General features: G+C 53.9%; 1 protein-coding gene and 1 pseudogene across 3 annotated transcripts in view; one reads left to right on the top strand and one right to left on the bottom strand.

Annotated features, from left to right (window-relative positions):
• D2HGDH (D-2-hydroxyglutarate dehydrogenase) overlaps positions 1-26,702 on the bottom strand; it is a 31,590-nt gene extending 4,888 nt beyond the window's left edge. The window contains exons 1-10 of one of the 3 annotated variants that reach the window (XM_063095666.1): positions 26,658-26,702; positions 25,924-25,976; positions 25,256-25,613; positions 20,313-20,370; positions 18,501-18,640; positions 17,469-17,662; positions 16,110-16,278; positions 10,222-10,365; positions 8,905-9,047; positions 5,613-5,778 (exon numbers count right to left, since the gene is read on the bottom strand). In XM_063095666.1, coding sequence (XP_062951736.1) covers positions 5,613-5,778; positions 8,905-9,047; positions 10,222-10,365; positions 16,110-16,278; positions 17,469-17,662; positions 18,501-18,640; positions 20,313-20,370; positions 25,256-25,604 — 1,363 coding nt within the window. In that variant the 5' untranslated portion in view covers positions 25,605-25,613; positions 25,924-25,976; positions 26,658-26,702. Of the gene's footprint in view, positions 1-5,612; positions 5,779-8,904; positions 9,048-10,221; positions 10,366-16,109; positions 16,279-17,468; positions 17,663-18,500; positions 18,641-20,312; positions 20,371-25,255; positions 25,614-25,923; positions 25,977-26,546; positions 26,633-26,657 lie in introns of those variants that run through there. The other 2 variants (XM_063095658.1, XM_063095674.1) reach the window with 2 other exon arrangements.
• LOC134377120 (cAMP-dependent protein kinase type II-alpha regulatory subunit-like) lies at positions 12,754-13,951 on the top strand (annotated as a pseudogene).
• Positions 26,703-27,960: the final 1,258 nt, after the last annotated feature.

Here is a 27,960-nt window from a genome sequence, read left to right as displayed (position 1 = left end):
ACATGACATTACTGCTGTGCACAATTTTAGTAACATTCCATACTTTTTTATAAATGCTGAATTGTCCCCCCTTGTTTACTGGATGTTTTCCTTCGGCATCTGTTGCACTTTACTGCTCCTGTCCCTACCGTCTTCCCACCTACCTAACTATGGTGATACAGTTTCAGCTCTTACATTCACCTTCCTTTCATATGCGTTTTTTTCAACATATGGATACACATTTTTTTCAACATCAATTTAGTTTTTTGGATTTGTTTTGATGCCATATTTCATTACATGTATTCATAGTTAATTTTATGCATTACACTTTTTCTGAAAAATCATGTCAAATTAAATGTATCATTTTTCTACCTATAATTACAAGTCAAATTAAATGTATCATTTTTCTATCTATAATTACAAGGATGAATTCTTCTCTCTTTTCAGTATATTGTCATTCTTTTCATCTTATTTTCTTTATCCCCTGTATTTTCTTTTTTGTTTTTAACGTTTATTTGCGCATATGTGTGGGGTGCTGTGTGTTGTTTCAATACGTGCATATACTGCACGATGATTCACTCAATGCAGACAGCACAGGTTTGTACCCTTTTCTTCCCTTTACTCCCTGCCCCACTCACCCCCAGCCTCTTGTAACCGGTATTCTCTTCTCTACTTCTATGAGAACCACTTTTTTTTTTTTTTTTAGATTATACATGTTAGGGAGACCATGCAGGACTTGTCTTTCTGTGCCTGGCTTACTTCACTTAACATAATGGATTCCAGTTCCATCCATGTTGCTGCAAATGACAGGATTTCATTTTTTTTACAGCTGAACTGCATTCCACTGTGTAGATACACCACAGTATTTTCACCAACTCACCCACTGATGGGAATTCAGGTTGCTTCCATCTCTCGGCTGTTGTGAATAGTGTTGTAATGAACATGGCAGTGGAGGTGTCTTTTCGATATACTGTTTCCATTTCCTTTGGGTATATACTCACTAGTGTGAGAGCTGGGGTCCTTTGAGGACCCCTCCAAACTGTTTTCCACAATGGCTCTGCCAGTTTACACTCCCACCAACAATGTAGGAGAGTTCCCTTTTCTCCACATCCTCTCTAGCATTTGTTATTCTCTGTCTTGTTGATAACAGCCATTAACTGGTTGAGATGACATTTCATTGTGGTTTTAATTTGCATTTCCTGATGATTAGTGATTTTGAGCAGTTTCGCATGTGCTTGTTGGCCATTTATATGTCTTCCTTTAACAAATGTCTGTTCAGATCCTTTGCCCATTTTTTAATTGGCTTATTCGTTTTTTTGCTGTTCAGGTGTTTGAATTCTTTATATATTCTGGATATTAGCTCCTTGTCTGATGTGGACAGCTCCCTAATTATTAAAGGGCAAAAAAAATCAACCAAAAGAAGGTCATAAAGAAGAGAAACAAAAATAGAGAAGTAGTATTTCATCCAAAGTAGGATGAAATAAATCTAAATAACTGAGTAATTATAACATATGTAAATAAACCAAATGCTCTCATTAAAAGACAATGACTGGAAAACCAAATAAAAAAAACATTCCTACCTATATGATGTCTACAAGAGACACATCCAACATGTCGGTGAATGCTGAATAAAAGAAAGTTAGTGTCACTGTATATAAACAGAACAGGCTTCAAGGCAAAAAGCAACTCTAGAGGTAAAGAGTCCATCATGATAAGAGTCAACTTTCCAGAGCAGGATGGCAATTCTAATCTCCTACACCACTAAGAATACATGTTCAGGTTGACAAAACTACTAGGAGGAAGCGATCAGTGCGCTGTCCGAGTTGGGGACTCCTAACACATCTCTCTCTGTTGGTGACTGACACCATAAGCAGAATGTAGAAAATACAACAACACAAAGTACATATTTTATCTGATGGACGTGCACAAACGCTGGTTACGCCAACTCCCGTTACATGGTTATGACAGCGACCACACCTAGGCCACTGATCAAGCTTCAGCAAGCTCATACAGTAAAGACCAAGTTCCCTGGCTACGGTGCAATGAACAGCAAACCGAAACTTTATCAATACAGTAGCTAGAAAACCGCCATGTGTTTGGAAACTAAGAAACACATTTCTGCATAAATCACACGTCAAAGAAGATACGATAATGGAAATTAGGAAACGTTTAGAACTGAAAGATAATGAAAGTACACGTTGAGTATCTCTTATCCGAGATGCTTGATACCAGAAGTGTTTTAGATTTTAGATTTTTTTTCTGATTTTGTAATATTTGCGGAATACTTACCAGTTGAGCATCCCAAATCCAAAATCCAAAATGCTCCAATGAGAGTTTCCTGTGAGTGTCATGTTGGCACTCAAAAAGTTTCAGGTTTCAGATTTTCGGATTTGGGCTGCTCAGCCCGTGCTATCATAACGTGTGGGATTCCGATCTGAAAGCACGAGCACATTTGGCCACTGAGAGGAGAGCAACTAGTGACGGAGAGCACTCGGGGGCTGCTCTCAACAGCTGTGTGCAGCTGCAGCCAGAAACCCACAAGCACCTCGGCCGCACCCTCCTGCTCCCGTCTGAAACCGGAGCTCACCTGACATCTAACAGCCCACCCCTGCAGTCCAGGCGGCCAAAGTCCTTGTTGATGGTGACAGTGGACTCCTGAGCCAGGTGTTTGTTTATTTCAGCTATAGCTATCGTCCTTATCAGGGCACGTTAGAGGTTATGTGTTGACCCTGACAAAATAATTAACAGAGATACTATTAGGGAAAAAAAGTCCCCATACAGGTCAGCCGCCAGAAAACGAACAAACAAACTTGTGGGATCAGCTAAAGTGGTACTTAGACGGAAATTTAGGATGCAGGAGGTTTTCTGTATCCCGGGGTTCCACATCCATGGATTCAACCAACTGCCAATAGAAAATATCCAGGGAGAAAACAGATGACGGTTTGTGTGCTGTGCAGACTTCTCTAGTCATTATTCCCTGAACAATGTAGTGTAACAACTATTTACACAGCGCTGCACTGTACCGGGTATTAGAGGTAACCTAGACATGACTTAAAGTGTACGGGAGGATGTGCGTAGGCCACATGCAAACACTGCACTATCTTACAGCAGAGACTTACGTCGGAGGATTTCGGTATCCGTTGGGGTCCTGGTACCTGAAAATCGATGGGCTAAATACCTAATTGTTTTGTTTTTTTTTTTAAAGATGACCAGTAAGGGGATTTTAACCCTTGACTTGGTGTTGTCAGCACCACGCTCAGCCAGTGAGCCACAGGCCATCCCTATATGGGATCCGAACCCGTGGCCTTATTTTTAAAGTTAGAAAAAGAACAGAATAAACCTAAAAGTGAAAAAGGAAGGAAAATAATAAAGGCAACAGCAGAAAATAATCAGATAGAAAACAGATATACAGTGGAAAGGACCAGCAAAGCCAAGTGCTGAGTGTGAGAGGGCTGTGAAATTGGCAAACACCTGAAAAATGTGAACAGAGAAAAAGAGGTAGAAAACCAAATCAGGGACTAAGGAGGGGCCATCCCCACAAATGCTAGATACAGAGGAAACAAAATATGATGAACCACTTTATGCCAACATATTTGAAATTTTAGAAGAACTGGACAAATTCCTAAAAAAGAAATTTACCAAAGCCAACTAAGAAAAGGAAAACTTGAATAGTCATATAACTATTAAAGAAATTGATCTGTAGTCAAAAAATACCCCCCCTCAAATAAAATAAAAATAAAAAACCCTCCAGGCCCAAATGTCTTCATTGGCAAGTTCTGCTGAACATTCAAGGAACAACAAGTTAATTCCAACCTTACACAAACTCTTCCAGAGACTAGTAAAAGAGTGACTATCCCCAAATCATTTTATGATTCCAACACCAAAATCCAGCATGAACAGAAGTAAGGAAGCGCACAGACAACCTCGCGTGGAGACACCTGTTAACACCCACACAGAACACAGGTAAGCTGGATCCAACAAGACGCAGGAAGGCCTGTGGCCTCGCTGGGCTTGCCCAGGAACACAGTCCCACCTGACTTCAGAGGGATCACTTAGTGTAATGTTCCACATGAACTGATTACGGGGAGACAGCACCAGGCCGTGGTGGTAGGTGCTGAAAAAGCATTTAAAGAATTCCACATTCATTCTTGCTTTAAAAAAGTGACAGAGTGCTCACTCGGTTTCCGACTGAGAAGATCAACTTATCTGTGGCCGAGAGGCTGGAGTCCAGCTGCCTCAAGAGGATGAGACCCCCAGCCTGCAACCTCACACTCCGTGTCCTGGCCTTGTGGCCTGTTCAGGTGTCCTTCCTTCCAGACTGTGTGGCTGGGGCTCTGAACTGCCCCCACAGCTGCCCACAGGACATTATAACCAAACTCCCGGCCCCCCTGCATCTGCTCCCCAAAACCCCAAATTTTCTAGCCCCATGGCTCAGCCTGTGGACATTCTCACAAAGACTGCTTTGACAACATAATTATTTACCTTTAAGGTAGTCAAATTTTTCAGTCTCTTCCTTTATGGTCCATACCTTTTGTGTCACGTTTAAGAGGTCTTAAACCTTGCCCTTCACAGGTAAATCTTTAATCCAAAGGAAATGACGCTATTTCTGGCATGGTGTGAGCTATCTCCATCACATGGACAACTGTTGCTCTGAGCCGCTGACAGTTCTGAAAAGTTCATCCCTTCCCACCCGCTGCAGTGCCAGCTCTGCATCTGAAGAAAAGATTCTTTTCTTTTCTCTTAATAAGAAGATTACCACCTGTCATACGTCAAAGCTTCCAGATGTACCACTCACAGGATGGGCAACTTTGGGCAAGTTACTAAAGCTCCCCGAGACTGTTTCTGAATCCATAAAACGGAGAGAAAGACGCCACTCCTAAAGCACATCGGGCGCCTCCAGTGCCTGGGACAGGGTAAGCCTTCGCAGACGATACACGTTACCGCCGAGCACCAACCCCTTACCATTCCTGCCCCGCCTTCCCTAGTGACGGAAGTGGACAGAAGCTTCAGGTAAGGTCAGGGGCCCCAAAGCCACACTCGGCACCCCTGCCTGTCCCCACCCCACCGTGCCCCCTGCAAACTGGGCTTTTAGAGTTCCTGTTCCAAAGGCAGCCAAAAATTGAGAGGAATGAAACATTGCCTTCCTATTAATTACCAACTTGTAACCTAAAGCATGATTTCTCTGCAAAAAACAAAATTGACCAAAAATGGTTTTGAAATCCTTCAGTCTCAAGAGGTGTGGAGCCAGAGAGCGCTACAGCATTTATCAAGCACCAAACGGCCAAGGGAGGAGCACCGAGGGCCCTGCGAGACGTGTTCTGGATTCCCGGGTTGAGGACTAATGCCCTCCCACGGTGTCCCAGCGAAGCCTCCGCAGCTCAGGCAAGCTGAGCCACATGCTCCACCGTTAAAATTGCACAGGGACCATGAAAACAGTTAGGGTTTTCTCAATTTTAGGTTTTTCTCCCATTCTGTTAAAAACTATGGCATTGGCACCGCCAACATCTCCAGGAGCTTTGTGGATGTGCCTGGCTACGGGGTCAACCCGCACTAACTCGCAGCCTCACACGGCGGGGACGGCCACGGTGGCCACTGTCCAGGTGGGTGCAGGACACCAGGCAAGGGCTGCCTACCCAGGTGGCCATAGCCCACCACATGCTTGGCACTCGGGCCAAGGCGGGCACGCAGGTCCGTCACGATGTCATAGAGCCGCTCCACAGGGAGGGAGATGTCGTACTTGTACACGTAGCCGTCCCGGCTCAGCGCCTCTGTGATCCTCTCCCGCAGGGCCCACAGCATCTGGGGTTGATGAGAGAAAACGAGACAAGGTCAGGTGCAGTGGCCACTGACATCAACAGTGGTTGTGATGGCGATCGGAACAGTGTTGCTTGGGGTCCCGGGGTGGCAGACGTGTTCTGAGTCTTCACAGAGGTGTGGGGTTCCAACCCCAGAACTGGTACAGGACAACATCCCAGAACAGGCACACCGCCACACACAGCCACAGGCTGCCCCACCCAGCCCCACGCAGCCAGGCGGCCGCAGGAGCTCCCCGCAAGGGCCGGCAGCAGTTAGGCAGGGAGCGTGAGCATGTTGGCAGTGCCTGGCGGCCCAGGGCAGGGGCCAGGGCAGGCGGGGCACTGCGGGAAGGGCAGAGTGGGCAGCCATAAGGCCAGTGGGCCCTGGGCTGCTGGAGGGACACACGGGGTGTGGGAGGAACAAACGGGGACTGAACAGAGGGCAGAGCGGGGCCTGGCAAGGAGAGCTGGGGATGAGGTCTGGGGGAGAGTAGCTCGTCCAGATAAATCAGTCCATGGTTTAATTGGTTTTTGTTTGCTTTAACTTTTCACTGTGGAAATCTGCAGCCCACCAAGAGGATGACAGAGCACCACCCTCCCTGCACTGTCCCACTTCACCCTTGTGCCAGCCCTTAGAGACTCCAGTGTTTTAGAAACCTGTCATGGTGAAATTTCTAAAAGGTAAGGACTCCTTTTAACATTACCCCAATGCCACACTCACACCTTAAGAAAATAACAATAATTCTTTACCACCACTGCATAGCCAGCCAGTGTCCAAATTTCCCCAATTCTCTCATCAATTTTTATAGCTAGTTTGGTCAAATCTGCCCCTTGGGCCACTCCACACCCTGACCATCAGCAACTCCTACTGACCCGACCTTCGTCACACTGACACAGAGTCCAGCAACTTCCTCTCACAGGCAGCCCAGCCCCTCACCTGGGTCCCCACACTTGGACCCCCTGCCTTGATGGCCTGATGGCCACCTGCTAACTGGGTTCCTCTCTCCTCAGCGCTGGACTGCTCTGCCCCTCTGCTTGTCCTAGTGGCCATAAGATCTACTGTCCCCTTGCTTGCCCACCCATCACTCACCCTGCTCCAGTCTCCCTTCTCCAGAATGCTCTAGAGTTCTGCAGGCAGGTGTCCCTCAAGACCTTTGCACTCCTGCACCAGGGGTCCACACGGCCACCCCCACACCGCATCCCTCTCTGATCCCTGAAGGGGCATCTTCCTGACCCTCCCCGCCTGAGGTGGTCTGAGCTGTGCTTATTTACCATGCTGATGGGCCTTCACCAGGCAAACCTTCTCCCGCTCTGGGAAAGACACGGGATGACACGGGAAGGAAGCACCGCCACAGGCCTCTTGTCAGTCACAGGTGGTGTGGACGCGGCCCTGCACAGGCAAGAGCTGACAGCCCCTCCTTCATCCAGAGGGGACTGCTGTGCCGGGCACCGCACGAGACACCTGGGCACACCAGGGGCGCCACAGCGTTCACTCCCCACAGGCACTCCCCCACACAGTGAAATCACAATGTCAGGTGATACAGCAGTTGAGACAGATGCTTCAGAGCAACATCCTTGTTACCAGGACGTCTGAAATCAACCCATCAGGAGATAAAGGCCACCACACCCAGGGGCAGTGGTTCCGGAAGGGCTGATGCACTTTCTCACTGCTTACACAGATACTTCAATAAACATAAAAAGCAAATGTACGGAGAAAGCTCTAGGAAATGAACATGAGGCCAACCACTGAAGTCAGCAAGCCTGAGACTGACGTGGCTTTCACCAAGAGCCAAGTCCAGGCCCATCTCCAGAGCCCCAGGCCACTCCCCTGCTGCCATCCTGCCCCCTGCTGGCCACTCTCCAGCTACAGAAACCAGGAAGACAATGGCCCCCACTGCCCCAGGCCCAGGGAAGGTGACCGACGGCCCCCACTGCCTCAGGCCCAGGGAAGGTGACCGACGGCCCCCACTGCCTCAGGCCCAGGGAAGGTGACCGACGGCCCCCATTGCCTCAGGCCCAGGGAAGGTGACCGATGGCCCCCACTGCCCCAGGGCCCAGGGAAGGTGACCTACGGCCCCCACTGCCCCAGGCCCAGGGAAGGTGACCGACGGACCCCACTGCCCCAGGCCCAGGGAAGGTGACCGACGGCCCCCACTGCCCCAGGTCCAGGGAAGGTGACCGACGGCCCCCACTGCCCCAGAGCCCAGGGAAGGTGACCAACGGCCCCCACTGCCCCAGGGCCCAGGGAAGGTGACCTACGGCCCCCACTGCCCCAGGCCCAGGGAAGGTGACCGACGGACCCCACTGCCCCAGGCCCAGGGAAGGTGACCGACGGCCCCCACTGCCCCAGGCCCAGGGAAGGTGACCGACGGCCCCCACTGCCCCAGGCCCAGGGAAGGTGACCGACGGCCCCCACTGCCCCAGGCCCAGGGAAGGTGACCGACGGCCCCCACTGCCCCAGGCCCAGGGAAGGTGACCGACGGCCCCCACTGCCCCAGGCCCAGGGAAGGTGACCGACGGCCCGCACTGCCCCAGGCCCAGGGAATGTGACTGATGGCCCCCACTGCTCCAGGCCCAGGGAAGGTGACCGACGGCCCGCACTGCCCCAGGCCCAGGGAAGGTGACCGACGGCCCGCACTGCCCCAGAGCCCAGGGAGGGTGACCGACGGCCCCCACTGCCCCAGGCCCAGGGAAGGTGACTGATGGCCCCCACTGCCCCAGGCCCTACCTCTCCTTCCTTTGTACTCCAAAACACCAAATCCTTTTCTGGTCATATGGTCAATGCCCTTTCTTCCAGAAAACCCTCCTACCCCCGACTCCTTGTCTTCATGGCTAAACCCCCACAGCCCTGCTCGCAGCTCTCTCTGCCCCTCCACAAGTGACACAGTTCTCCACAGAGCCTCTGCGACAGGCCCCTGAGCCACAGGCTCCAGGGCTGTAGTGGGTGGTTCTGTTCACCCTGCAGCAGGGGTGGGGAGGAAGTATCTTTAAGTATTGGTGAAAATCACCTAGACATCAAGAGTACGTTTTCCATCCCAAAGAGGTCATTCTATGGAAGCCCTGAAACCTGGCCCAGGCCCTGCACAAGGCTGCGGAGGGCAGGACAGGAAGCATCGCAAGCACATAGCACCTTGGCTTTCCTCTGGTCGGCGGCCACGCTGCCCTCAGTCACCAGGCCAGAGCCCAGCGCCCGCTCCAAGAAGGCACTCAGCTTGTCAGCGTCATGTCCTGCGCTGGAGCCCGAGGTCTCGACAAGGACATAAAACGGACTCTCTGGAAGCAAGCAGGAAAAGCAGAGTGAGTGATAGGCAGATGGCTGGAACAGCTCCAGCTGCACCCTGTTGCCAGCGAGGACCCCAGTGACCCATCAAGTGCACAGACAGCTCAAAACTAAGACTCCACCGCAGGAGATACCACGCTCGCCGGAAAACTCACAAGCATCCCAGAGGGTGACCCCGTGAAGCCCTGTCCCCACCATCCTCACCCTCACGGTGGCATCCAGTGGGGCTCCCGCTGGTCCCCAGGGGTGTCCACCCTTACCAAACCCCAGGGCCAGGGTAAGAGGCCACTGCATGGGCAGATAGCCCAGGACGGCCACAAACACGGCAGTGCTACACGCAAAAGGTCATGCTTTCCATCACAAATGTCTACTTCTTAAACTTAAAGAAAATTCAAATATGTATTACTTAGGAAAATTTTAAGCTTGTATTTTTTCAAGGTTACTGTGAACTTTATTGTTTTACATTTATTGAACCCAACAAGTGAGAATTTGTTAAGTGGCACTGCTCTGTCTCTTAACACTGCACTGAGATCAGGTTTCTTCCAGAAAACAAGTTCATCCTACTACAAAGAGAACACGTGATTTTCAGATTTCGGCATTTTTCTGTGCTGAATGGAAACCTCACTTTTAAATTTATCACAGGCCACACAGCCCTGAGAGGGCTCTAAACGCTATCCGCTCTTTTTCCCATTGTAAAGTAGGACACACATAAAAATATCTGGAAAGCAAAGAGAACTAGGAAGGAAAGGAAGGCCTCCTGGATCGCAGAAACAGCCACTGTTCATATTTCAAAGTAGTTCCTTCCTGTCTGTCTTCCATGTGGTCAGGGAAATTCATGCAACTGTAAACCTGCTGCAGCACAGGCCTGGCCCTCGCTCTAAACAGCAGCAGCAACAGCAGCAGCTTCCTCACACACGATGCCCAGATACCACACTCCTCCACCCAGAAACCTCCTTCCGCCCAGGGACCCTCCATCCGCCCAGGGACCCTCCATCCACAGAGGACTCTCCAATTGCCCAGGGACCCTCCATCCACAGAGGGATCCTCCACCCACTGAGGGACCCTCTACCCACAGAAGGCTCAACCCACTGACGACCCTCCATCCACCCAAGGACCTTCATCTACCCGGGGCCTCTGTGTTATCCAATTGCTGCTTGAGGTCAATACCTTGCACCGGGCTGGCCAGGTGGAGGTGGTGCCGGACCAGCTGCATGCACTCAGCATCCATGAACTCGAATGCAGACAGGATCTCACCCAGCATGCCCTTGCAGGTGCTGAAGGTCTTCAGAACCTCAGCAAAGCCTGGACAGCCTGCAATGTGTCACAGCACATTAGGCACCACACAGTGAATGGATAAGCGGGACCAGAGCCATGCCCACGGCCCGCCCAGGTCCTCCTTCAGAGCAGCAAAGCTAACGCAACTCATGGGGACAGGCAAACTGAGCGGCCATGAGGAGCGGGAGGCTTGGCACTGTGGGGAACACCCAGCGGGTCAGTCAACAAGTACTACTCAAGTGTCACCACCAGTGTCCAGATCAGAACAGGAAACACACCTATGAGTGGCCACACAGCACTCAGGATGATGGGGGGTCAGAGGGGACACATCTTGGGAAAGGCTGCAAAAGGGCCAGAAATGATACAGCCGCTGGGATCAGCTCAACTGTGCTTCTCTTAACACACTCAGCACCCGAGTCCTAACTGCTCTCAGGACTCACTGAACATGCATTTACTGGACACCCCAAGGTCCCTGTGGTGCTCCCAGGTTGGGGAGCTGACCATCAGCATGGAGGGTGAAAGAGCAGAGTGACATGCCAGCATGTGCACAGCCAGGGGACCCTGCAGTGGGAAGGGTGCTGAACCCAGTCTTTCAGGGTTGACAGGGGAGGCAGTGTGAGGTCACTGGATCTCAGGGGAGAATGTTCTGGAGAGAAGATCCAGCAAGGGCAGAGGCCGAAGGCAAATGCCTGCCTGGCCTGACCCAGGAGCACCTCAAGTCCCCAAGGCCAGAACACAGTGATGGGATGTGGCTGGAGATGGGATCAGGGGCCTCAGCGGTGTTGAGGGGTCTGATGGTGGGAGATTGACAGGGTTGAGGGAGCGGTGGGGATCTGCAAGGGGCGTGACAAGAGTGTGCCTATCAGACTCAGGCTGACGATGCCACTCTAACTAGTGCAGGGCAGGAGCCAGTGATGACCAGGGTCCCGGAGAGCCCCGGCCACACCCAGCAGGCATGCAGAGGGGAAAGCGTCACACAGGCCTGCTCTGAAGACGTTCAGACGTGAGTGTGGAAGAGAGGAAGGCAAATGCCTCCACCGAACACCTGGAAGGCTGAGGCAGGAAGGCCAGGGGCCGCGGCCACATGGGGCCGTTGGCCACCTGAGCCTCTCAGACGCTGAGCAGTGCTGCTCGGTGGGTAGCATGCAGGGGCGTGCAGATCGGGGTGAATTCAAGCAGAACACAGAAAACGCAGATTAAGATGAGCCACACACCCTGAGCCCCAGGGCGCGAGTCTGGAGGGAAGTGGTCACGGCTGGCCTGGGCATGTCCCAAGGTCAGGGGTGTGAGGAGAGTAAAAACGGACCACTGGGACCGCAGCAAGGAGGACACTGGTGGCCTTGGCAGGAGTGGAGTTGGTGAAGTAGGGCAAGACCTGAGCAGGGTGGATCCCCGGGAGAGAAGGGACCTCCATCCAGGGTGGTGGGCTAGGCTGTGTGGTCCAGCGTCCCGCTGAAAACAACCAGAAACACAGGGCCAGGAAACATCAGAGGAAGGCTTCAGGGAGCCAAGCAAGCAGGGAGTGCCAGGCCGACCTGGGGCTCAGGGATGTCACGTGGCCCTTGCCACGCCAGCAGGTTGGTCTCACATGTCCACCCCTGCCAGGGCAAGGAATCATGCAGGAGATGTCCCGCAGCACCATCCTGGAGGGAAGGGAAAGCCAGAGCCTGCTTCCCACAGCAGCACCTGAAGCTGCAGGTGTGCCGAACAAGGCAGGAGAAAGATGGCAGGAGAAGCCCTGCTCCTGACGATGCATGGCCGCGGGCCGGCCTCTCACTGCCCCGCAGCCTGGCTTCTTGCTGCCTGCTTTACAGAACTCCACACCTGTCAACTCGGTCTGGGTGGCTCCAGACTGTAAGGCCCCGAAGCCACCCAGCAGAAGTAAATGCAAGCCCTCTCTGGAGGAAAGGGCCTGTGTCCTTGGCCCCCAAATTACTCTTCAGTGACAACGGGCTGCACCTGCCCAAGACAGCCAAACACGCAGGAGAGCAAGGAAGCACGAGCAAGAACCAGCAGCAGCAAGAGCAGACAGTGAGCACAGAGCACGCAGACCCCAAAGCACGGGGCTGCCTGATCTCCAAACACCATGAAACGCCACGCTGTTTAGAAACACAAAGGGGGAGCTTGAAAATACCTGGAACAGAAAACTATAAAAAGCAATACTGCACGTTAGAAAAAAAATTAAACTTCTGGAAATGAAAACTATAGTAATAATCAAGATTTAAAAATAAAAAAATAAAAATTTAAAACTCAGTGAAGGGTGGCAGCGGTGCCGGGCCCAACGAGGGTTGTGCGTCCGGAAACACAGACCCAGCCAAAGAGGGCAACGCAGAGAGGCCAGACAGGGCGCCTGCAGGGACCTCGCGGGGCCGAGCGAGAGGCCGGCGGCCCTGATCTGCCGGCCTCCACGCTGCTGCCACCGGCATGAGCCGTATCCAGATGCTGCCGGGGCTCACGGGGCTGCGGCAGGGCAACACCGTGGAGGGGCTGCGGCGGGGCGACACCGTGGGGGTCTGCTGCGAGGCGACACCGTGGAGGGGCTGTGGCAGCGGCCACCCGACCTCAGCAACTGCACAGACAACTCCGCCCGCCAGCGCCAGGTCAGCGCCCAAGCCTCAGTCCCACCTGCCACTCCCTGCCGACTCCCACACGCCTGAGCCCAGCCCTGGCGCTGTCGCCGACGCCTAGGATGACGAGGACTTGGAACGGTTCCTAACAGATCTGACAGGCGAGGACCAGACAGTGCTGAGACCTACAACCCTGATGAGGATGAGGAAGACACTGATGAACACAGGCGCAGGCTGCAGGAAGTGTGCACAGCACTCTCTTCTTCAGGAATCTTCATCAGAAACAGTTTTCTCAAGTCCCTGAAGCCATGTGTGAAAGGACAGTCAAAGCTGAGGAGCATGTCACTGACCAAGATGATAGAGACAACTTTTATGTCATAGAACGGGGAACCTATGACATTTTAGTAACAAAAGATAACAAAACCCACTCGATTGGTCAGTATGACGACCGTGGCAGCTTTGGAGAACTGGCTCTGATGTACAACACCCCAAGAGCTGCTACCATTGTCACCACCTCAGAAGGCTCCCTTTGGGGACTGGACCGGGTGACTTTTAGAAGAATCATAGTGAAAAACAATGCAAAAAAGAGGAAGATGTTTGAATCATTTAGTGAGTCTGTGCCCTCCTTAAATCACTAGAGGTGTCAGAACGAATGAAGATTGTGGATGGAATAGGAGAAAAGATCTGTAAGGATGGAGAACGCATAATCACTCGGTGAAGAGGCTGAGAGCTTTTCCATCACAGAGTCTGGTGAAGTCAGCATCTTGATCAAAAGCAAGACTAAAACCAACAAGGCTGGTGGGGACCAGGAGGTCGAGATTGCCCGCTGCCATAAGGGGCAGTACTTTGGAGGACTTGCACTGGTCACCAACAAACCCAGAGTGGCTTCAGCGTATGCAGCGGGAGATGTCAAATGCTTAGTTATGAATGTGCAAACACTTGAGGGGTTTCTGGGGCCCTGCATGGACATGACAAAGAGGAAAACCTCACACTATGAGGAACAGCTGGTGAGGTTCTTTGGCTCCAGCATGGATCTGATTGACCCTGGGCAGTAGGTGTACCACACCCCAGAGTCTTCTCAGTGTGACACCAAAACCTTCTGGTCAGCCACAGAAAACAGACGTGACAGAACTGTTCCTGCTGTTGCCACCACCGCTGTCACTGCTGTGGTTATGGGCATTTAGAAAACATGAAAGCACTGAAGAACGGACAGAGGTTGGACCCACACCTCCACTTTGCTTCTGAAAGCCCACTGTTAGACCACTGGTGGCGATTACTCCAACCCAGCTTTCACATCTTTGGTTCAGAATGGCATGTCTCTCCAACAACTTAGCTGCCTGGTACAAAGTCCAAAGTGTAAAAGCCTCCTTTCCTGTCTCGCTGCTACTCTTGCTTTTGGAAGTTACCACGAGGTCTGCAGAAACTTGTCATGTAACTGTAGACACCCACCTCCAGTCTTTCTCAAGAGATGAAATGTTGTACCTTTCACTCTTATTTGTCCTTTGATAAAATCCACATTTGTTCACACACACACACAAAAAGAAAACCTCAATGGACAGGGGGAAACCCCTCCATGGATGGGTCTGGCAGCATATTAAACCCAGAACAAGGGGGCCTGAGAGAACCGGAAGGAAATCCTGAAGAGGGGTCAGGAGACATGCGGGACAGACTGGAACATTCTGTCATATGCTAAAGCACAGTCTCAAAAGGAGAGGGAAACAGCAATATGGAAGCAATGATGGCTACAGATTTCTACAACTGATAAAAGACACCGTCCACCGATTTAAGAAGTTCAACAGCTGCAGAGAGATAAGAAGAAATGTGCAGTCACACACAGCACCTGAAAACTTCAGAGGACTAAAGAGAAGCAAAACGACCTTTAAAGTGGTCCAAGGGGGAGGGGCGGATGCCTTCAAAGCAGCAGCGGTCAGAAGACAGCTAACTTCCCGGCAGCACGGACGGACGCAGAAGACGCCGGACAGTGTTTTCAATGGGACAAAAGGACGCGTGCCAACCTGTAACTGCACAGCGAGCAAAAGTCTCTTTCAAGAATGGGGGTGAAGCAAAGATATTTTCAGACACACTAAAAGTGGAGAACTGACCACCAGCAGACTTCACTGCAGGAGGCGAGCGAGGACAGACTTCACTGCAGGAGGCGAGCAAGGACATATCTACAAGGGCAGGATTCCAAAAAGAAGGTCTGATGCACAAAGAATGAAGGGCAAAGAAGGTGGCCACAAAGTAATAACAGTGGTGACTACAGAGATTAGAAACAGACAGCAGTAAGAATACCTGACAAGAACACGTAGGTTGGGGAGATCTGTGGACAAACGGAGTTAAAGTGTTCTCAAGATTCCCGCATCTTCTGCAGGATAAAGGTGTGGACTGAAGGTAGACCTGGTAAGTTAAGCATGCCCGTGCTTCCCTCTAGAAGACTGGAGTTGGGGTAACTTCTGAACTTCTCGAGCAGGAAATGCTGGATAAACCTAACCAATCCTGGGCCGAGCCCGTGGCGCACTCGGGAGAGTGCGGCGCTGGGAGCGCGGCAAAACTCCCGCAGCGGGTTCGGATCCTATATAGGAATGGCCGGTGCACTCACTGGCTGAGTGCCGGTCACGAAAAAGAAAAAAAAAAAAAAAAACCCTAACCAATCCTGATGCCGGCAAGAGAGGAGATGGAACAGACCACAGGAGGAGGATGAACTGGGAGGACGCGGCTCCTCCTCAAGTCCGCTGTGAAGAGAGGCAGAGGTCTGAGGGCGGCAGGAGCGGAGAGAGTGCAGTGAGCATCTGCTGAGATGACGACCTGGGACAGAGGCGAAAATGGTGGACGCAGCGAAGCCCCACTCCCCTATGGTGATTAGCAGGTTGATGTCCCAGAACTTAAGCCAAATGACATTGTTTCCCTCAGAACCGCACACTCGAGCTACTTAAATGATGAACACGATGGGATGAAAGAGATGGCTAAAACCTTGGTTTTGTTGCAGAATGAAGTGTGCTTTGCCAGAGACTGGGAAAAGCTCCCAATTCCAGACTCTGAACACCAGGAAGGCCACGCCTGGATTCCTGGATTACTTCGGAAAGAGAAACCAGGAGAAACAGGAACAGGTTGTCTTGCGAGGGCTCCTTCCGTGCCCTCCCTCCCTCACCACAATAACGGGCCGGCCAAGAGGACACCTGCACCCCGCCCCGGAAGTACGTCAAGGGAGCCCACCGAAGAGGGCCACGTTCACAGCCTCAGGCTTGGGCGGACACAGGATGGACACCGCTGTGATGATCCCCAGGGTGCCCTCCGACCCGATGAAGAGCTGCTTCAGGTCATAGCCCGTGTTGTCCTTCCGCAGGGAGGTCAGGCAGTTCAGGATGGTGCCGTCGGCGAGCACCTGGTGGGGGAGAGGAGAGACGCGCACTTCCGCACCGGCCTTGTGTCCAGAGTTGATGCTCTTCCTCTGCAGCTCCCCTCCCCTCCCCCTTATCCAGCCACACACTCAGGAGCAGCAAACCCAGCCCCAGGGCCTCCTGAGGAGCCGGGATATCCCAAGTCTCTCACCCGCCCCACCCCAGACTGGTTCAGGAAGGAAGTGGGCCCAAGAGTGGAAAGGCCTGAGATCACCCAGTAAGGCTAAAGAAAGGACTTGTCATTCTGGTTAGTGAGATTCCCCCAGCAACCCCACCATCACTGCCATAAAAACCAGGAAAATCATTGCCCAGATGCTGGAGGGAAGCCAGCCTGTAGCAGGGCACATGCCCGAGGACAGAGAGGGGAGGACACCTGGTGTTGGAGTCGGGAGCACACCTGGTGTTGGAGCAGGGAGGATACCCAGGGGTGGAGCCGGGAGGACACCTGGGGTGGAGCAGAGACACCTGGGGGGCACACTTAGGATGGAGAAAAGGACAGAGAATCACAGTGTCCCAGGGTCCCCCACTGCGGACCTGCAGCCATAGAGATGCCTGTGCTGCAAGCCTGAGAATGGGGCACTAGTGCTTCAAGTCAGGCTCACTGTCACAACTCGTGGATACGAGAAAGCACTAAAACAATAATCACTGGCAGCTGGCCAAGAAACAAGGCAGACGCTGCAGCTCAGCTGATGGACATGCAGCACAGCTTTGCACCTGCTTGGTCCCCTGGGGAAATGGGACAGAAGGCTGCCTTTACACACCCGTGAGAAGTGGTGCTCAGGCCTGCTGAGTTCAGGGAAAAGGACTCAGAAGGGCCTGGAGGTGAAGCTGGGGATGATGTAACTGCACAAGGTTACCCTGGGTTAACATTCCTTTGTGCTCTGGCTCCGGGAAGCCTGGCCCAGGTAGACTGCCACTGCTTATGTGGTGTCCCCTGAGCACAGTGCTATGTGTGACCTGCATATCCCTGAGGGACCAGGGGCCAAGGTACAGAGGCTTTTAGGGCAATGAGATCTCTGAACTGGGACATGGCCCCTACCCACAAACGTGGCCTCATGCACCTGCACCACCACCTGGGGCCATGAGAACAGCCCCTGGACTGAAGCCAGGATGCCACCCCCCACCCCCACCCCGGTGACAGACTCTGCACCCCCAAGCTAGCACCCCAGCTCACCACTTCCAGGCCCAGGACAGTCCCACGCAGTGAGCCGTAGCGAAGAAACCGCAGTCCACCTGCATTGGTCGCCACGTTTCCCCCAATGTGGCAGCTGCCCTTCGCACCCAAGTCCAGCGGCATGATGAAGTCCTGCTCCTCCAGGTACCGGTTCAGCTCCTCCAAGATACACCCCGCCTGGCAAACCAGAATCCCTGCAGAGAGCAACCAGAGCTACCACAGCGCTCGAGGCTTCTGGGCCAGCAAGAACGCTCACTACTGGGTGCATCCCACCCAGGGGCCCCGCCCTGAGACGCAAACCACCCAGAAGAGACATCTGCTCAGAGCCAGGGCTGAGGAGAGGAGGCGCCCCTCCCACTCATCCCCCAGATCAAAACATCTGGACCAAAAATTACCTTTGATCACAGTGATAAAGAAAAACTTCACATACGTGTACACGAGCACATGCGCACACATGCACACATGCGCACAAGCTTATGGGAGGGAGTAGCAGAGAAAAGACTGCTATACAGCACTGGTTCTCAAATGGAGGCGATTGTGGCCCCCTCCCAAGGGACGTCTGACAATGTCTGGAGACATTCTGGGATGCAGGTACTGCTGGCATCTGCCGGGCGAGGCCAGGGATGCTGTTCCACACCTTACAGTGCACAGGTATCCCAACCAGAGAATGATCTGGGCCCACATGCCCACAGCCTGTGCTGAAGCTCAGCTCTAGAGGCAGAGACCGTGGCACTGCCAGATCCACTGCAGCATGTGAGCACGGGAAGCCCCTTCCCACTTGTCACTCACCTCCAGAAAGGGCTGTCATGGCCAGAAAGTGTTGGAGTTGGAAGACATGTAAGTCACCTAAGTGGCCCATGGCAGGTACATCCAAAGGCGCTGGTGGCCGAACAGTGGCTGCATTCCTTTCCTGGCCCAGGACCCCGCCCCCAGCCCGCAGCACAGCCCCAGTGGCTGACGAGGAAGGAAAGCTCCAACCCACACCAGGACGGCGCCCTCGGCCCCACGCCCCACCGCACTGCACAGGCTTACCGGACACACTCTGGAAGCTGATGACCTGGTTCATGAGGGCAGTGGAGAGGATGATTTCGTCAAAGACAGGGACGCTGCCCCCCACCATGCCCGTGTTCCCTCCCTGGGGGTTCACCGCCAGGTTCCTCTCGTGGCAGTGCCTGGGACAACGGAGTGCAGGGCGGATGTCAGGGCCCTGTCTCAACTCTCGCGCCTGACCCCCAAACCCTGATTTCCCCTCCTGGCCACCCAGCCACACTGTCCCCTACCCACATCCCGGCGGGGGCTCCTCCCCAGCCACAGAGTGAGGGATGGTAAGGCAGATGTCTGCCCTAAAACTGTGCAGGGAGATGGAAGCCGATGTTTTCCCCAATTCATGGACAAGGTGGCATATGAGACCCTGATTCTAACGTCCTAGGAAGCCTCGCCTCTAAGAACCACAAGTCCTAAGCGCCCAGTGCCATCCCTTCTGCTCGCCCGGTGCTCACGAGGGCTCCCGCCCGCCCACCCACACTCCCTTTCATCCTGCCATGTCCCTGTGTCCTTGGCCCACCATCCCTCAGATGATGCGTCACAATCTTCCAGGTGCCTCCTCCCCAACCAGCCTCCACCTCTGCAAAGCCTAAAGCGACTGATGAGCGGGGAATCAGAAAAATGGGCGCTCCCCACCCCTGGGGGCGATGTGCTCGTGTACACCACATAAACCCTGCAAGGGATTCCAACAGAGCGGGGCAAACATGCCCAGAGCTCACTGCCAAGGACTGAGCATTGTTTACAATCACGTGAGACCACAGACCACCCTAATGTGCAGCTTTGGGGGACCAGTAAACTGCTGTGTATTTTGGGGGTGGAATCCCTCACATGCATTAAAAATGGGTGTAAGACCAACAAGCACCAAGAAATGTCATGTGCGGGAAAAAGGCAACATCACAGACACGTGTGGTAACATTTTTTAAAAAACCACATACGCCTGCAGAAAAACCACTGAGATAAAACCAAAATGTCATCAGAGGTTATCTTTAGAGGTAGAATTATTGGTTACTTTATTAAGTACTTTATTAAGTTACGCATGTTTTTTCTTTATGATTTTCTTTTTTCCCCAAAATTTCTATAATGAACATTGCTATGGGTTGAATGGCACCTCCCAAAGTCCATGTGTGAGAAACTTAACTCCCACTGTGACAGTGTTAAGAGGGTGGGAGATCTGATTACGGTCACGGAAAGGCAGGCTTTAGAGAGGTGACTGGACTGTGAGGACCATGCGCTGGTGAACGGATTGATCCATTTGACAGTTTAGTGGTGGTCGTGGCGTGGTTCTGAGGGCTTTAGAAGGACAGTGAGTGACAAGCTCTCCCACTTCTGCCTTTCTCACATGATGCTCTGCGTTGCCATGGTCACCACCAACAAGGCCCTCACCATGTGTGTTCCCTGGACTTTGGACTTCCCCGACTCTGAAACTGTAAGTAATTAATATTGTTTCTTTATAAATTAAAAAAACAATATTTCAGGTATTATGTTATAAGCAATTCCAAGTATTATATTATAAGCGACAAAAGTGAACTAATACAAACACGATCAGGAAGAAATCCTTTTTCTAAAGGAAAGGTTACTTCTCTTCCCTGGCGAGTGTGCTAGGTGTCACGCTCACAGGAGGAGCTGGCCCCTCTGCGGGGCTCAGCCCAGGCCCTGAGACACCAGGCAGCATGGCACCTTCCTCCCTGCGTCTCTGGCCCCCAGCCACTGCAGGCTTCACCATGTCCGCCTCGCCTCCTGCTGCGGACAGGTCCCCAAGGAAACCAGGCAGTGCAAGGAGCCACCACACCTTCGCGTTACCTGAGAATGCGGGACACCTCCTCCGTCGTCCTGGGCCTCAACAGCACCTTGCTACAGCCTGCGACAGAAAAGAGCCCATGTCAGACAACTCAGCCTATGCCCATCCACACTGGCCCAAAAGAATGTCCTTTACAGGCACTTTCTCTTCCTCGGTGAGGTGGCCCACACAACCATGGTTACCAGTAAGCCCACAAACACTCCAGTACGAGAGCAAGATGTTAAAAACAGGTCCCGCGTCACACACTGGTGGGAAGTGGCAGGGCAGCCACTGAGGATCGCCTTGCAGGGGTTACTGCAGCTGGGCCCCTCAGTCAGCGGCCCCACAGACGCGCAGGCCCTGGAGGTGCCTGGCGTCCACCTGGCGGAGGTGGCTCAGATCCCACGGTAAGGGGGTATCTGCCAGGCTTCGCCACCAAAAAGCTTCTGTGTTTCCCTTTGTAATTAACAAGCATCCCATGGGCAGACACTTTGAGACTATGTAAATCCCCTGTTGCTCCTCAAACATTTACCCATTGATTTTAGCATCTGTCGATTTTCCTTGCCTGAGTCGGATATTATGATGGTTGACAGTGTTTTTTCTAAATCCATCTGCCTGCAGTTCTTGCTCAGTTTCTACTGTACGGAAGGGTTTTGCCCTGTCTCCTGTCTATTTATTGTTTAGCTAACTGTTCAGATCAGTGTGGCTCACGCGTTCTTGCTCTACTCACTGGGTTGAGGTTCTTCACTGCCATGACTTATTTGATGTCTAGATGCAGGCATGGGAACCTCTCTAAGCATGGCTGGCATCCTAACCACAGCTGTCCCAAGACGATCAAGTTTCTGCCTTTTCAATTTCTTTGAAAGGACTTTAAGCAGGCAGTGGAGGCTGCAGGACAATCACAGGTGTTCTGTCACTGCTCTCCGTGGGGCTCTAAGAATTGGGCTGTAGTTTCTATCTTGCCTTTTTTAATTCTGAAAGTAATTTATTCGTTTTTCATCAAATGAGCTATTTCTGCAGAGAGGGCTGGCTGCCGGGGTCTGGGCCCTGGCCCTGATCCTTTAGTGCAGCACTGACAGGGACCCTGGTCACCACAAAGTTTCTGTCAGCAGCACTCATGCATTCCTGCCATCCCAAGCAAGCTCAGGAGCTCAGGGACTCCTGGCACAGAAAACCTTCTGATGTGTCTGCAGCAGCATTTCTCAGCCAAGATCTGAGTGCCCACCCAAGTGTCAGGCACAGGGAACAAAAACGGGATTTCCCACTCTCATGACATTCGCCTTCTAAGGGGGAGATGAAGTGGGGAGTCACTCCAAATGGTCCAATATGTTAATAATGGGAGCTCCACAAAGAGAGAATGGGGTCATGGAAGTGGGAAATCCTCAAAGAGATAACTGAAGAAAATGCCCCAAACTGAAGGAAGAGGGTCTAGCTGAAAAGGCTGAGCTGCTGCCCAGGCCAGGGCAGGGACCAGTCCCCTGAACATTTCTAGGCAGAAAAACTGGCCCCACACAAGGGGCCCCTGTCAGGCCTGCCCCTTCCCACCACTCCAAATACCCTCCGGCACTTCTCAGCAGAGTGCCGAGGCCTGCTGGGGGGCTTCCCTCGCACCCCAGCATGCTGAGCATCCTAGACCCTCACCCACTACATGCTGGCAGCAACCGCTGGTGCTTGTGACAACCGAAAAGTGTCCTTCTCCACGTTTCCAAGGAGAACCATGGTCTCACTCAATTCACTCTCCGCCGCCACTCTGGGACACCTGGGTCTCAGCCTGCGGGCCTTTCTGCCACCTTCTTGTTTCATGGTCTTTGTGTTCCCTGTGGCCCTCTGAGGGTGCTGGTTCCTCTCCCTCACTCCAGGGACCACTGGGCTGGGGGTGGGGGAGGTGCCCTCCTGCACCCACGGACTCCTCCAGGTGCCTCGTCCTTTAAAGCCACCACCAGACTGTTCTGCCGCTCACGTGTGTCCCCAGAGCAGTCACAGGTCCCAGCCACCATCCTGCTCCCTGCTGCTCTCACAGCCCTCCTCCTGGGGTGCTCCGGGGACTCCCACATCCACCCACGCCAGGGAGGCATGGCCACAGCTGATCCACCCCATGCCACCTCTGCAAACAAAGCCTCACAGAGCCACAGCCACACCCACTGTCCCCTTGTTCTTGCAACAGCAGATGGGCAGCTGTGACAGTGACATGCAGCCTGCAAGTCTGAAATATTTACTATCCAGCTCTTTACAGGAGTTTGCCAACTTGACCAGGGACCTAGGTTGCCTGCATCAGCCACTCACTCCACATCAGGCTCAGCCCCACTGCTCAGAAATCACACTGAGCACCGCGCTCCCCAGACACCACGCAGCGCTCCAGCTCGCAACCTCAAATGCCCCACAGCGACACCCGCCTGGTGTAGCCCGTGGTCACCCTCTGGAATCCGCCTCGCCTTCACCCCGCACCTCCCTCTCACAGCCCTAGAGGACGAGTGACGCCCACACCGCCCCTCTGCATGCCCTCATCACAGCCAGCCCACTTGCTCCTGCTCTGCTGAGGACATGAGCTGCCGCAGCATCCTCCACCCTCTGCCCTGCACCTGCTGCCCGCGGCCACCCCGCCCTGCACTGCGCCTGAGCCTGCACTCCAGGCTCTGCTGTCCCCACCACCTCAGCTCCCCTCTCTTCCACGATTATTCCACCAATCCTACAAACCTGCTGGAATGGCTCTCTCCCCTTTAAGCTAAAAAGTGGGACAAACATAACCCTACTCTGGACCCCTGCTTCCCACAAAGCCCCACCCACCTCTCCACTCCTGGGATAGCACAGCTTCACAAGACGTCCCCACGAGCACGCCTTCCCTTCTCACCTCCACAGTCCCTTCCAAGATCACCAAAGACTCCCACAATGCCCACCCGACGGCCAGCTCCTCGTCTTAACTGGTCCCCACAGCCACACCTAACCAGCCGACCCCTCCTGCCAGTGAGGCTTTCTTCATCTTCTAGAATATAGTCCCTGGGCTCTCCTGCTACCCCCCCACCACTAGGCCTGCTCCGCCTCCTCTCCCTGACCATGGTCACCCTGCCTCGGGACCCTGGACTCCAGACTCGCCTGTCCCTTGGCCTGAGTGGCCCCTCACCACAACCATCTCAGCATGTCCAAACCCAAACTCCTGGTGTTCCCCAACAGACCTGCTTTTCCTGTAATTTTCCTCAACCCAGAGAATGAAATCCAATTTTCGCAGCTGTTCAGGCCACACGCCCCGCCTCCCCACTCCTCTTTCTCTCTCACCCTCATCCTACCAATCGATGGTTCAGCAAATCCTGGAGGATCCGCCCTGTAAGTCAGATAGTCCCAGAACCTGACCACATCTCATCCCTCCGCACTGGCCAGGCTCTGTGCCCTCAGTCTCCGCCTGAGGCCCCGTATTCCACACTTAGGCCTCGAGAGCCTCCTCTCCACACGGCAGCCACCCGCAGGCTCCTGTCCACTCACGGCCTTCAAGGAACTTCCCAGCAGCTCAGAGGAAGAGCCAGGACTTACATTGCCCTTAAGACCTCACCGGCCAGCCCCAGTCTCTCTCTGACCTCCCCCACCCCTCCATCCTCTCCAGCTGCACCCGGCTTCTCAAAGCTCCTTAAACACACTGAGCACAGCCCTGCTCGGAGGCTTTGTGCTGGCTGTTCCTGCTCCTGGAAAGCCCTTCCAGGCAGCTTGCCCAGGTGATTCCCCTGAGGGCCCAGCCTCTATCTTCATATTGCAGGACCCCAACCTTTCAACCAGTGCAGGCAGGTTGTGGAGTGCTCACTAAATATTTGCAGGAGTCATCCGTGAGTAAGTGTTCTACTTTTTGAATGAGGAAATGTTTAATAACAGTTTCCTATTTCACGTAAAATCTCAGTTCTTAAGAAAATCTGTAAGATCTCAATCAGCCTTTAATAGCATATATTTTCTACACAACCCCAGGGTCAGGTTTTTTAAATGATCTGACAAGTCACCTGAATATACTCCCACTCAGCAGACACTCTGGCCTGAGCCTGTGGGCTGAAGGATGAGGAGTGGGACCCAGTGCTGCCCTCACCGGGCTCAGGGTGGCAAGAAAAGAAGCTTAGGACACACTGCCTGCTGCAAGGGTTCCCAGGAGGGCAGCTGAGCAGAGAGAAGAGCCCCCAGGGGGCAGCCAGTTCTTGTCCAGCCGGGCTCGGGCAGGGCAGGGGAGGGGAGTGGTGGTCTCCCCTCAGTCCCAGTTACAGCAGCTGCTTGTCCTGGGTGTCAACCTCCAGCAGGCGAGGAGCACAAGAACCCAAGCCTTGAGCTGCAAGCCTCCTTCACCCACACAGCGTCCCCCTGAGGTGGGGGCTCTGATCCCCATTCTGCAGGGGAGGGCCCTGAGGTTCACCTGCCTGTGGACACCCAGGCAGCAGCGCCAAGCCATGGCTGAGCACAGGGTTGGCATCCACCTGACCTGTCTCCAGGGACAACACACATGAGCCCCAGGCCCCATGACAAGTGGTAGGCTCTTAAACAGGCAGCATCACCCCTGTGGGGTCCTTGGTGGACAGGGTGGGGCTGGCACCTTGACTTCAGGCTTTTGGCCTCCAGAACTCAGAAAATAAATTACTACTGTCTTAAGCCAGTTCCTGGTCATTTGTTACAGCAGCCTGAGGAAACTGATACAGAGCTGAGAAGAAGCATGTAGTATTTAACACACACACACACACACACCCCACACACAGCAGCCAGGGGGCTGTTTTCTCTGTTAATTTGCAGATGTCACTCACCACCAATAAACTCCTATAGATTTTATTCTCAGAACACTTTAAAGTCACCACCACAACACAGCTTTCCTTCAAAGGCATGAAAATGGACATGTGACAGTAAACTCTATGCCCCCTGCCCCCAACGGTCAAGCTTCCCATGCCTCGTCCCGCCTCTATTTCTCAAGCCCACCCCCGCGAGGGTGCAGTGTGAGCTGACCCCTACCCACCTCGGAACGTCCTCAGCCAGTCCACGTTGGAAGCCTCCAATTCTTCTGGGTCTGTAACAACCCTGCCAGGGACGATGCATTCAAAGGCAGCCAGGTCCTCCTTAGACACTGTGGAGAACGGCAGCCGCTGCACACGGTAGCGCTCCTGGGTCAGCGTCACCTCGGGGGCACGGGAGGGTGTCGAGGAGCAGCCCCTGCAGGCCAATGGGCTGGTCACCCTGGCTCCCCGAGGGCTGCCCGGCCACCTCCTCTGCTCCACTGAGGCTCCAAGAGTGCAGGCTGTCCGCCACCATCCCGGGGAGGCACAGAAGAGCCACGCGGGCCACCTGGGCACCCGATGGGGCACCATTGCTCTTGCCTAGAAAATAAGTGATTGAACCTGCCATTGTGTAATACAATGGAGAAACGAGAGCAGGGGCCCTCACAGCCCGAGTTCAGCGTCTGTGGTCCTGGCCCCGGGCCCAGAAGCACACGGCAACTTGCACGCTGGGAAGTGAGTGGGGACAAGCGGGAAGGGCAGGGCCAGAGGGGCACAGGGGACACAGCACTGGGAGGGTTCTGCTCTTGATCCTGGAGTGGCCACCCTGCAGGGGTCACCTCATGAGAATTCACTGTACCCTTGTGGCTGGTGCCTTCTCTCCTGAATGTTACATTCAAACGACACTTACAAAAACCACAACTCCTTTCAGGCCGTCTCACACCAAAACTAGGATTTAAGGCACTAAAAGGGAACAGAAGGATGCCATTGAATGATGCACTCAAAAGTAGTTAAATTGCTAACTTTCATGTTTTATGTACGTTTTACCACAAATTCAAAAAAATGTTTGCAGAATTTTTTTAAAAAGACAAGAAGGAAAAGGAAGGGGAACGTCTCTGGGTCAAGTTGGATGTGGCACCTGTGACACCGGTACCGCCCCCCCCCACCCCGCACCCGGCCCGGCGCTCAGACGACCTCGGGGAACCTAACGAGCCCGCGCCCGAGGAAACACGAGGGGAGGCCGCGGTCCGCCTCACTGCGGCGACGACCAGCTGCAGGCGACCCAACCCGCCCCAGGCCCGCGCCGGGGGGACCTCAACCGGCCCCGGGGGACCTCAACCCGCCCCAGGCTCGCGCCGGGGGGACCTCAACCGGCCCCGGGGGACCTCAACCCGCCCCAGGCTCGCGCCGGGGGGACCTCAACCGGCCCCGGGGGACCTCAACCCGCCCCAGGCCCGCGCCCGGGGGACCTCAACCCGCCCCAGGCCCGCGCCCGGGGGACCTCAACCCGCCCCAGGCTCGCGCCCGGGAGACCTCAACCCGCCCCGGGCTCGCCCCTGAGGAGGCCCGCGGGCGCGCGCGCGTCCTGCGCCCCTGGAACCGAAGCCCGCGACCCCCTCTCCCCGGGCGGCCGCGCGCACGCACCACGTCCGCGTCCCCGCTGCAGGCCGCAGCGCCGCCGAGCCAGAGTGGGCGGGGCGGGGCGGGGCGGGGCGGGGGGGCTGCGCCTGCGCACTGGCATCCTCCCCGCCCCGCGCCCTCCTGCCAGGACCGCCGTGGTCCCCCCGGACTGGCCACGTGGGGTGAATGTCCACTCCCTCGCCCTAGTGTGGGGCCCTGGTCCGTCGGGCAGACACCCTGAGCGGGTCTATGGGCCTTCTCAGACAAATGCTGCTAATCACTCGCTGACCTAAGCACTGACTCTAGCAGGCCAGTGAAGACTACCACCCACCAGAAAGAACCTGCTTTTCCTCTCCCCGGGGCAGTCGCCCATCAGATGGCTGCAGGTGCCCTCGGAGAGTGCGTGCAGGAGGCACCGCACCTGCTGGGGCCGTGTGCAGGACCCTCCCTCCAGAGCTCCGGCTCCTCCTCCTGCAAAGACTCCGGTCATCACAGTCACCAGCTTGTTCCTGGACTCTGTAAACAGTGCTCAAGGACATGTCTGAGACCTACTCAGCTCCTGCTGTCTGTGTCCCCCCAAAACTCCTATGTGGAAGCCCTGACCACCAATGTGTATTTGGAGATGGGACCGCTAAGGAAATAATTAAGGTTAAATGAGGTCATAAGAGGAGGGCCCTGATCGGACAGAGCTAGTGCCCTTATAAAGAGACACCAGAGAGCTCCCTCCCCCTCTGTCCACAGTATCAGCACACAGCGGGAAGGCAGCTGTCTGCAGCCCAAGGGAAGAGCCCTCACCAGACACCAACCCTAATGGCACCTTGATCTCAGACTTCCAAACTCCAGAACTATGAGAAATAAATTTTCATTAAGCCGCCCAGCCTGTAACATTTTGTGATGGCAGCCCAAGCAGACTAGGAGAGCTTCCAAAGGATCTTGACAGCCATGCCAGTCTTGGAGGGTAACCCTTGTGTTCCAGAGAAGGCATAGAACACCTATAAGAAGCAACCCACAGCATTCCCATTGATGCACGCGTCTTCCTTGTCAGCGTGGGGACCAACTTCTGATGCTTGGCACAGGGGGGACCCAGCACTAGCCACTGACCTTCCTGAGCACCCAACCAAGGGGAGGCGCAGGGTGCCCCCCAGGCTCATGGTGACACTGCCCAAACGACTCTCCTCCAGTTTACTGCACATCCCCTCCGAAGTTCAGCCTAACATACACTCACTGTCCCTGGGCACAATGTTGAAATTTTACACTGGTTTCCTGATGTGACGCACTTTCAAATGTTTGTTCCAAAAAAATATTTTATTTATTAAACAATATATCC

Source organism: Cynocephalus volans, chromosome 1 (assembly GCF_027409185.1).
Source record: "Cynocephalus volans isolate mCynVol1 chromosome 1, mCynVol1.pri, whole genome shotgun sequence".
Lineage (NCBI taxonomy): Eukaryota > Metazoa > Chordata > Mammalia > Dermoptera > Cynocephalidae > Cynocephalus > Cynocephalus volans.
The sequence above is the reverse complement of the archived record's forward strand: the minus strand, read 5'-3'. Positions and strand labels throughout refer to the sequence as shown.